The sequence below is a fragment of the Babylonia areolata genome, chromosome 7 (genome assembly GCF_041734735.1).
Source record: "Babylonia areolata isolate BAREFJ2019XMU chromosome 7, ASM4173473v1, whole genome shotgun sequence".
Lineage (NCBI taxonomy): Eukaryota > Metazoa > Mollusca > Gastropoda > Neogastropoda > Buccinidae > Babylonia > Babylonia areolata.
The window spans coordinates 21,319,320-21,330,972 of NC_134882.1; the positions used below are offsets into that span (position 1 = coordinate 21,319,320).

General features: G+C 39.5%; 1 protein-coding gene across 3 annotated transcripts in view; it reads right to left on the reverse strand.

The window, feature by feature from the left end:
* The window catches only part of LOC143283898 (histone lysine acetyltransferase CREBBP-like), a 51,292-nt gene extending 43,924 nt beyond the window's left edge, over nt 1–7,368 (reverse strand). For all 3 annotated transcript variants that reach the window (XM_076590293.1, XM_076590294.1, XM_076590292.1), the window contains exons 1-4: nt 6,863–7,368; nt 3,199–3,929; nt 2,374–2,596; nt 1,246–1,356 (exon numbers count right to left, since the gene is read on the reverse strand). In XM_076590293.1, the coding sequence (XP_076446408.1) occupies nt 1,246–1,356; nt 2,374–2,596; nt 3,199–3,929; nt 6,863–6,947 (1,150 nt within the window). In that variant the 5' untranslated portion in view covers nt 6,948–7,368. The remainder of the gene's footprint in view (nt 1–1,245; nt 1,357–2,373; nt 2,597–3,198; nt 3,930–6,862) is intronic.
* Between the last annotated feature and the right edge of the window lie 4,285 nt (nt 7,369–11,653).

Genomic DNA, 11,653 nt, shown 5'->3' on the forward strand with positions numbered 1-11,653 from the left:
TTGAGAAAAACAAACACTACAAAAAGAAGCAACGCAAAACAAAAGTGAAAAATCACACTATTACACTTTTCCCCCCAAGAAAATGGTCAAAGGGAGCTTCTTAAAACTTTTCATACAGCAAGATCACTATTAATCGAACATAATAAATAACATTTCCATTTGACAGTTTTATTAAATTCAAAACACACATCATTACCAAAATTAAGGAACAAACTTCCTTTCTGTATGCTTTCAGATAAAGTATGTGTAAATTTACTTGATCTGCAGTATAATGAGCTATGGTTAAGTCTGACCATCCCATCTTTCAATATGCAGGGCTCAACATCAATGGTTGTCCGACTGCCCAGGCCAAGTAATGTTATTACAAAACTTGCCTGGCCTGGAAAATTTTATTTTTTCTAGACTAGTATGTTGTGTTTTCAAAAATCCATCAAGCTCTTGATACCAATCATCAGACTCTCTTTGTCTAGCAGACGATAATTAGAGTCTGACTTTTGATAGTGATCACCCGAAAAAGAGATACCATGCAGCTCTAAAAGCTGCTTTGCCATTGGTTATTATTTTTAGAGAACCAAAGGTCATTTCTGTAAGAGCATAGTTCGTCTTCTGCCCACCAAGTAAAATCATAATGCAATCTAATCTGTCGTTCCACTTAAACAACAACAAAAAATGTTCTATCTGACAATCAATCTCCATGGATGAATAGTCAAAACTGAAACATCGCAAACAGCAGAAGACGGTCTATGAAGAGGAGAGAGAATGCAGTTTTCAACTGAAATAGCTGAAAGAATTTCCATGGCTGACAGTCAACTGTGAAAACACGCCAAAGTCAGTGTTTTATTAAGGGAGAGAGAAAACGTGTTTCAGCTGTTAAAACAACATTCACTTTTTGTGAAAAACAATGAAACAAACATAATTAAAGAAAAGGGTTCAACTGCTTCTTTCGCTATTGTGCGTGTGTGTGTGGGTGCATATTTTAAGTTTCTGAAAGCACCGAGGGCAAGTGCAATTTCTAATGACTTGCCCGACTGGATAAGTGGAAAAAAAAAAAGTGAACGTCAAGCCCTGATACCAGTTATTGTTCGTCACAATCAACAGTGACAAACACACAATCTGGATAAAAATCCAGTAACAAAAAAATATTTTCCATGCTGGCATGAATCATATCAGCTTATTTCACAAGTAGTACATGAAAACAGAACGGATCCCAAATTTCAACAAAAACAAAAAACTGTAAAGTCCCACCTGTTTTTGAGCGGTCAGAAGCATGCTTCAGTGGTAAACAGACAGGGCAGTCTGACCTGGTACAATTCTTCCAATGAGTGATGATTTGTCTTGATGAAGCACAATGGGCCACTGCACACAAAGTAACATATACTTTGTATACTCTGTCTGGCTTAGTATTTTGACCATGACAAACTGTTAGAAGCTATAACCAGTGTCTGCTCTCTTCAGCCACAATTCTGTGATTGAAACCAAGATTCCCCTCAGCACCTTTTCCTCCCTTCACTATATTATGAGCAGGGGTATGCTGAGCAGTGTAAGTTTGACACAATCACTGAATAAGTCTACCACAACCTGGAACTCCCCTTTTTGTGTAATTCTGTATTACAAAAGTACAAAAGTAATCTTCTTTTTGCATATTTTGTACCACATCAATGTATTGCAGAATAGAAAACAAAGGAGTGCTTATGGTTCAGCTGACAGGAGATGATGGCTGAATCATGCACAACAGTTTCTGGAACTATCAACTTTTATCGTCTGAAATCCTATATAAGAATGGGTTATAAGTGAACTCGAAGTGAGAGCTCTTTCACATCAAAAGCCTGTCTCCAAGAACAGTATCTTGAGTGGCCACTGAGGTGGCGATTGCTCTTACATCAAGGATCAAAGAAACCAGAACACTTGTATCCCTTTTGCAACTGGACATAATTCAGACAATATTGCAAAACATTTGGATTTTCATCCTCAGAGTTTATTCCAGCTTGAAAAACATTCACAGTGATTAACAACAATATTAATGTTGTAATGATATGATTTAATGACATTGCATAGAATGTATCCAAATGCACCAAGATTCAGGTTTTGTCTCCCAAATGTGCAAATCTACCCTTCACTAATTCTTGTGGTAATTCACACAGATTCAAATTTAATTTTCATACATCACTGTGCAAATAGTCACAGCATATTTTAGTCAACCACTAACCAAATTACATTAAAAAGAACTAATGTTCTCGCCCCCTTTCCCCATAACCATTAACACATTATGTGCATACCCTGGTACATACACACACATGAAGCTTTCCAAGAAATAACTAGAAAGAAAAATTCATTATTTATTATTGCTGTAGCCAAACATGTCAAAAGAAATACCTTCACATGATTTCCCTTTTGTGCAGGTGGTCATGTGGTTCAAGACATTCTTCATTGTACGGCAGTAAGGCAGCCCACATGCCTGCTCGCCATTTGTCTGTTCACGCCTCTGACACTTGTGTGCATGCAACAGCAGCACAAGCTGCTGCTGTATCAACTTGCTCTTGTCGGGGTCAGCAGTGGGTTGTCGTTGTCCTGTCCCTCCTGGCAAGGGTGGGGGTGGCTTGATAACAAAACAAATCAAACATAAATTAAGTTTTCAGCATGAGTATCCACTTTCACACCCATTTCTGTAACAAATACATTATCTGCCTTCTTACTGTTCAGCAAATAAACATTAATCCACATGCAAAATGAATGAAAAGCTGTAAACAGATACAATGCACATATACACACTAAAAAAAACACTAAACAGCATGCATTCATACACACACACTGATAGAAAAAAGTATATTCATTAATAAATTACAACAGAAGTTAGAATAGTGTATAGTCCCTTTCTTACCCCTCATCCCAATCATATGGTGTTCTTAAAATATATATTTCCCACTATTTACCTGCCTTTCTAATTACAATTCAAATTAAATATGTTCAATTTTGTTATATATTCTCCTTCAGATGCTAAATTTAGTAGCATAGTTCACGTTAAAAGTAAACAAGACCAAACTAGCCCTGCCTCCTTTCTCTCCCCTTTTCATTCCCTCAATTTAATCAATGATCAAGTCATCTATTCAACTTTCACATAAATCAATTACAGAAATTTCTCACTAAATCATATTCCACGTGACTAAAATACAACAACACACAAATAAATAATGAACTCACTTTTCCCAGCTGGGCCTGATTCTGAGGAACATTCATGACATGTCCCATGTTCTGGTGGCCAGGCATCTGTGGCATCTGTGTGTTGCCAATCATGTTGTTCTGTCCAATGGAGAGGGCTGGGGCACTGCCCATCGTGGTTGAGGACATGCCACGAACCTGACCCATGCCAGGTGGGAAACCTGGACCATTTATCATCTGGTTGTGGTGAGGCTGTTGCAAGCCCATATTAGGCATGCCTGGTAGATTTCCCATTAGCTGGTTTGGATTTGGACCCATGGGAGGTTTCATGTTCATGCTGTTCATCATGGGGCTACCTGCTAAAGACGTGGCCATGGAATAGTTCATGTTCTGTAATCCATCACCAGCACCAACCATGTGTGAGGAAGTGGCAGTTGCAGATTTGTTCATGGAGACAGTATGGGAAGAGGATGCTAAACTGTTGGGCAAAGTATTTTTCACTGTATTTACGTTCAGTCCTGCTGATGCCATAGCTCCAACAGTGGCTGATGAATGATTGGCAACACTGGCCATAGCACTTATAGAGCTTGACAGGCTATGCTGAGGAGTTGGAGTGGACCGAGCCAGTAGTGCCTGAAGTGAAGCATTGTCATGGCCAGGTTGATGAACTTGGGTCTGCATGTCAGGGCAGTTGTTTTGCTGCCCACCATATCCTTCCATCAAGTCATCTGGCAAGTCGTTTGCAAATTCCCCCAGAGATCCAAAGTTAAAATCTGCACAAAACAATTTCAAGTATTAAGTTAAGATGGTCATACTCAGCGCAAAAGAATACTCAGCGCAAAAGAATTATGAGTAACACATCAGTTCAATAAACTTTATAAATTTGATCCTATGGTCCAAATACTAATTTTTATTACCATTTCATTATTTTTTAAATAGATACTGAAAATCATTTTAAGTCACACCTAAAAATTTTTTCCTAAGGATATACCAGTACATACTTTTATCATAGCAATTATGGTGATGATAATTTATCAGGTCATGCAGATTTTTTAAATTAAAAAAAAAAACACCAAAAAATTGATATTAACATAATAACAAAAACCTTTAAAATCTATTGGGCAAAAAAACAAAAACAAACAAACCCAAAGCTATTGCATCAGAAACCCTGAACAAAGGCACAGTATTTTTAGCGTTGGTGTATGCTCATTGAATGAACCACTACAACATAAATATGAGAACTGCCATTTCTGTTTAAAAGATCCTTTCAGGGTTTTTTCAAATTATTTGTCTGCCATAAATTCAAATTCAAGTGGAACATTTCACAGCTATGCTTTATCAATCACTGACAGAAACAATGTTGGTTTCCTTCAAGTACAATGTCAGTTTTCGACAAGAGAACTTGTAATTGCAAACCAATGTAATCAAACAAATAAAAAATAAAAACAAAAATTAAAGGACTTTACAAAATGATTTTTTCTTACAATTTTTTCAGAAACTTTAAAAACCTGTCCGACCCCTGAATTTACTGCTGTGGGTGCTTTAACTATTGCTGATGATTCTACCATCACTGACTTGACATTACTTTTGATTCGACAGAGTAAGAAGGAACTTAAAAATTCAATTTAAGTTTTTTTTGTTTTTTGTGTTTTTTTTCACTTTCTCAAGGAGGCGTCACTGCGTTCGGACAAATCCATACACGCTACACCACATCTGTTGAGCAGATGCCTGACCAGCAGCATAACCCAACGCGCTTAGTCAGGCCTTGAGTGCATGCTTACATATTTGTGTACCTATGAAAGTGGATTTCATTTTATGTAATTTCACCAGAGGACAACACTCTCGTTGCCATGGGTTCTTTTTCAGTGCGCCAAGTGCGTGCTGCACACGGCACCTCGGTTTATCGTCTCATCCGAAAGACTAGACGCTCAGTTTGATTTTCCAGTCAAACTTAGGAGAAAGGGCGAGAGCGGGTTCGAACCCACACCCTCACGGACTCTCTGTATTGGCAGCTGAGCGTCTTAACCATTCTGCCACCTTCCTCCTGTTTACGTATTAACGGACAATGAAAAGGACATATTCAAAACAGAAATTGATACAAACAAACAGCCATTCTGCAGACACTCTTGTACCTGTAGTGACTGCTCCTCATTTGCCAGTTTCAGATTGCATAAAAAAAAAACCGACACAAAAATGACAATTGTTCCATACTGATACATTTTGCTAAAATTAAAGAGGCAGTGGCAGCTATTGCTTGGCACTACAAGCACACCCAGAAAATGCTATCTGGCAGCTGTTAATCTACTGATAGCTGACTAAAACGAGAATGCATAGCCATCCATTCAGTATGCCCACTGACTTATTATGAATATGAATAGCCATCCACTCAGTAGGCCATCAACCGAAGAATAAAATTCCAATGATATACACATTTTATGGAGTTTCTGCTCTCAGTATTATTATTATGAAATGCTTATAAACATATTCATATCATGATAGACAACAGAAATAAGAAGTTGCACCAAATTGATGCAAAGTTCATACTTTGGGAAACAAAAGATAGCCAGATACAATGAAACCACCTGCAATGCAGCACTAGCAGAATCTATCCATAGTGGATATATATACATTGTGCCAATTATGATGTGCACAAGTACAGTCATTTTGTAATTGTTTTTGATAATTTGATCATCAACCATAAACCAAACATCTGAAAAGCAAGATTGATACAATGCACAAAGTAACTGATTTTAAACATTTTAAATACATAAAAAACAAAACAAAAAAAAAACACATGAGGAACCTGGATGAAAGGCCCAGTATTCTGAGAAACGGCTTATGCCTCATATATCTGCTTCGTACATGAGATCCACAATTTTGGTTTTAAAAAAGCCCAAGACCTCCCACCACTCTTTTTTTTTTTTTTTTTTTTTAAGTTTTTTTTTTTTTTAATCTTAATTTTACTTATAGTTTTATGTTATGAATTCAGATGTCACATTTTTGCAGCTCTGGTTTATTAATTACTGATAGAAACAATGTACTATATTTAATTTCGAAGCGTAGAATACTAGAAAACCATAATTTTATATTTTTCAAGAAAGCAGGTCATTTCATAACTTAGACCAACAGACTAAAAGGACTAAAGAAGTGGTGGGCCTTTCCCCCTCAAATTAAAACCTTTAAAACCCTGCAGGAATCCTGGCATATATGTACAAACTGTGTGTGTGTGTGTTTAAAACATAATATTTATCTGCTGTGATCACAAAAAAACCTACCCAACTATTCATCTTTATCCAATGCTTGACCTGCACCAATGAATTACCTTGGTGCCAATATATGAATGAACTGCATCTGGTCAGTTCCTGACCACGCGTCCAAAGCATGCAACTGTATTATGTTCGCTTGTAGTTTAAGTGCACTGTCCTTTGTGCTTTATTTCCATGGAGAGTGGTAGTAATCAAATTGCGTTCAAACTGCGAAACTGATCTCTATGAAACTGATATATCTAAGTGAATGATCGCAACACACATCAACTTAATTGATTTCAGATCTATTAAATATGCAAGCTAAACCCTGAATCATTCATCTAAGTTCAGTCTGAATGAAAGAAACAGAAATAGCAAAACACATTCTTCGATCAAACGTAAAATTTACATCATGTAAAGAGAAGAAATCAAACTAATAAGATAGACATGCATTGGCCTACCCGAGTTGTCGCCAGCAGTCATAGAAGGCGATTCGCCGATTTTTTGACGTTTGGTCGGAGGCCCGTTTACAAGCTGATCCGCCATGTTTACGTTTCAGTTCGAGCAAACAAGACGATTATACGCAACAGTTCAATGTGTAAAGCTCAGGTTTTGAAGAGATGTGTACACAAAAAACGATCGGTCCTCTCGATGTCGACAGTTCCCATTTTGCTCGACGCCTGCAAGTAAGATGCATCGATCATCCGGGGATTTCAAGGCTCGGGGTGCTCATTTTCAATGAGCAGCGGAAAAGCCGTGGACGGTAGATTTTTCTTCCAGCAAAACTGCTCTTCCAGGAAAGCAAACTATCGTCTTTTATCTGCCTCGATGTCGACTTTAGTCTATTAGCAATCAACTTGCCGAAAGGATTTTCCACAAAAATATTCTAAAATATGAAAACATGACGCGAATTCCACCAAAATTACACCTCCGATGTAAGAAAGATGGCTGCCGCTGTTGTCTACAATCCTTCGGCTGGTCAGTAGTCCCGAGTGCTTCCGAAGGAGGTTAATTTTGTCTGTAATATACATATTCATGAGCAGCTCTAGTCATGTGATACAAATCGCAGCGTATCATTGGTGGATACTTTCCGGTGACTTCACGCAGTGCTGTTCTCGGAACTACTCGGACCACCCCGAATATATATGCAGAATTGTGGGTAAGCATACAGACCCAGTTTGGTTCGGTGGTTTTATGCGTGATCCAGTGGCAACTGAGCATGTTTTTATTTTCGGAAATTTTATATATACTGCATGCACTTGATTAAAATTGATCAAAATGGACATGCCCACCTATTCGTTTCGTTGAAACAGCGTACTTATACAGCATGGAAACTTAAAATATATCAGAAGCAATTTTCCTGCCCTCGAAACAAACAAAAGACAGATTTATTAAGTTGATCATCAGAATCAAGAATAAAAAAAAAACTAAGAAAAAGAAGTTTAAAATACAATTTTTAATCCATTGTTTATTGAAAAGAGTTGTGATAAATCTGGCTGCATTTTTGTATAAATGAGTGCATTAGAGTCTAGTTTCAAAAGAAGTTTTCAAAGTTTCATCACTTCGTATTATCATTCTCTATTATCATCCGAGCAGCGTATATATATATATATTGTGTGTGTGTGTGTGTGTTTGATTTAATGTTATGTTGAAATGTAACATTATGCTCAAAGCACCTAACTCACTTATAGTAAAACCGGCCCCCACCAATGCCCCACCAACAGACGAGGTGAGAGAGAGAGAGAGGAGGGGGGTGGGGGAGAGAGAGAGAGAGAGAGAGAGAGAGAGAGAGAGAGAGAGTTTAACTTTCTTTACCAGTATAGTAGTAATAAAAAAAAAATCTGTATGATCATAATGAACAGATCGTCACAGTGGACTTTTCCAGTCCGCACTGGCACGGCACGGTCACGGTGGTCAACAAAGATAAACAAAACAAAACAAAAAAAGCCGGAAAGATTTGAAACAGGTACTGTAGATGTGTGTGTGTGTGTGTGTGTGTGTGTGTGTGTGTGTGTGTGTGTGTGTGTGTGTGTGTGTGCATGACTGATCTCAGTCTTCAGTCGAGACCAGTACTACAGTCCGGCCGTGGCCCCGTCTCCCGGCCGGCGTTAGACCGGAGTAACTTATCATTTCTGCAGGCGGGCCGGGACTCAGTGAGACCGCTGTAAAAACAGTTGAAGTTAAAGTAAATATATGATTATGTACAATGTCACCTTGACCTACAATACTAATGTTTTGATACCGTGGCAAAAAAAAAAAAAAAAAAAAAAAAGAAAAAAGAAAAAAAAAAGAAAAGAAAAAGAATCAAACATCGTCTTTGGTTTCTTATGGTCAAAATTATCAAGACCGTCACTGCATATCCGACTATGGCCATCCACGAAATTACGTGGGGTGACTTTGTATCTAGATGACTGACTCGAATCAGACTTTGGATGACATCTGAGCCGGTTGGGCATTCAGTGGTAGAGACCTTGACAGTGACCTTCACCTCAGATGACATCGATATTTTGATACAGTTCAGTGGCAGGTCTTCAGAATGGTTCAGTTGACAGCAGCTGACGGTGACCTGAAGTAAGCTTTGGTGACCGTACCTTGGACTTTGGTAACCTGGACTCTGCAAGGTCAACTGAAATGACCCATTTACCTGACAACCTCAGTTACGGCCCACTTGACCCATGTCGGACTGGGCACACAACTTCACAGACATTTGACGCAACAGATCTGTGTCACATCGGACTTGGACGGTAGTCACAACGTCCATGGTACCAGAGGCACAACGCTGAGACAGGTAACACTGAGTAGTACTGGTTCACAAAAAACAAACAAAAAACAACCGTCTGAACACACACACACACACACATGCACACACACACACACACTGCACACACACACACACACTGACACACACACACACACTGCACACACACACACACACACACACACACACACACACACACACAGGTCCACAGTCAATTAACTTGGTCATATTTAACAAGATAATGTATGGAGACACACACACACACACACACACACACACACACACACACACACACACACACACACACACACACAGGTCCACAGTCAACTTGACTTGAAGTCCTCAGTACTAACAAGATAATGTATGAAGGCACAAACACACACAGAGGTCCACAGTCAATTAACTTGAAGTCATAATTATTTACAAGATAATGTATGAAGGACGCAAAAACTGAACTGAATGGTTAGAGTGTTGAACTTTCAATCCGATGGTCGGCTGGGTTCGATCCTTGTTTCGGCGCCTGCATGGTGGGTGAAAGGTGGAGATCTTTTGATCTTCCAGTTTCGGCGCCTGCATGGTGGGTGAAAGGTCACGTGAAGATCTTTTCATCTTCCAGATTCGGCGCCTGCATGGTGGGTGAAAGGTCACGTGGAGATCTTTTGATCTTCCAGTTTCGGCGCCTGCATGGTGAGTGAAAGGTGGAGATCTTTTGATCTTCCAGTTTCGGCGCCTGCATGGTGGGCGAAATGGGGAGATCTTTTCATCTTCCAGTTTCGGCGCCAGCATGGTGGGTGAAAGGTGGACTGAGATCTTTTGATCTTCCAGTTTCGGCGCCTGCATGGTGGGTGAAAGGTCACGTGGAGATCTTTTGATCTTCCAGTTTCGGCGCCTGCATGGTGGGTGAAAGGTGGTGATCTTTTCATCTTCCAGGTCAACATTTTTATAGACTGGCTTGTGCGTTTAATACTTGTCTTGAAACACATGCAAAAGATCGCGTGTGCAAATCAAAGATCTCGCGGTAATCTCAGTACATCAGCGCCTTCGGCAGATTGTGTAAACACGAACATACCCAGTTGGGGGTAAGCCCACGATTTCTCACAATCCCATTTCTCAGTTTCTCTAAAAGGGAGAGAGAGGATTTCTCTCAAAGGGAGAGACAGGATTTTTCTCAAGGTGACAGACACGATTTCTCTCAAAGTGAGAGACACGATTAGCTCTCTCAAAGAGAGAGATACGATTAGTCCTCTCAAAGTGAGAGACACGATTTCTCTCAAAGAGAGAGACACAATTAGTTCTCTCAAAGGGAGAGACACGATTTCTGTCAAAGTGAGAGACACGATTTCTCTCAAAGAGAGATCAAAGAGAGAGACACAATTAGTTCTCTCAAAGGGAGAGACACGATTAGTTCTCTCAAAGAGAGAGACACGATTAGTTCTCTCAAAGAGAGAGACACGATTAGTTCTCTCAAAGTGAGAGACACGATTTCTCTCAAAGAGAGAGACACGATTAGTTCTCTCAAAGTGAGAGACACGATTAGTTCTCTCAAAGTGAGAGACATGATTTCTCTCAAAGAGAGAGACACGATTAGTTCTCTCAAAGGGAGAGACACGATTAGTTCTCTCAAAGAGAGAGACAGGATTTCTCTCAAAGGGAGAGACACGATTTCTCTCAAAGTGAGACACGATTAGTTCTCTCAAAGAGAGAGACACGATTTCTCTCAAAGTGAGAGACACGATTAGTTCTCTCAAAGAGAGAGACAGGATTTCTCTCAAAGGGAGAGACACGATCTCTCTCAAAGTCTCTCTCTTTGAGAGAACTAATCATGTCTCTCACTTTGAGAGAACTAATCGTGTCTCTCTCTTTGAGAGAACTAATCGTGTTTCTCACTTTGAGAGAACTAACCGTGTCTCTCACTTTGAGAGAAATCATGTCTCTCACTTTGAGAGAACTAATCGTGTCTCTCACTTTGAGAGAACTAATCGTGTCTCTCTCTTTTTGAGAGAACTCGTGTCTCTCTCTTTGAGAGAACTAATCTTGTCTCTCTCTCTGAGAGAACTAATCGTGTCTCTCCCTTTGAGAGAAATCGTGTCTCTCACTTTGAGAGAAATCGTGTCTCTCTCTTTGAGAGAAATCGTAGGATTGCGAGAAATCGTGGTTGTTCCCGGGCCCGCCACGTTTTCTCTCAACTGCGAGATATCGTGGGGGTCGCCTCCACATTTGTATTTGTATTTGTATTTCTTTTTATCACAACAGATTTCTCTGTTCACATTGTGAATGGGAAGTCCCCCTTATTTAAAAAAAAATATTAAAAAAATTCTTTGTTATCGGAGATGGGTTCGTGTCTTTTCCAAATACAGGTCTGAGTGAAAAGGGTCAGAGAGAAAAAGAAAGGAGAAATGGGGGGCGACAACAACGACGATCATGGTAATGACAGTGGCGTTGGCGATGACATCAATACTGAACAGACGGTGAAGGTGATGGCACAGTACTGGTT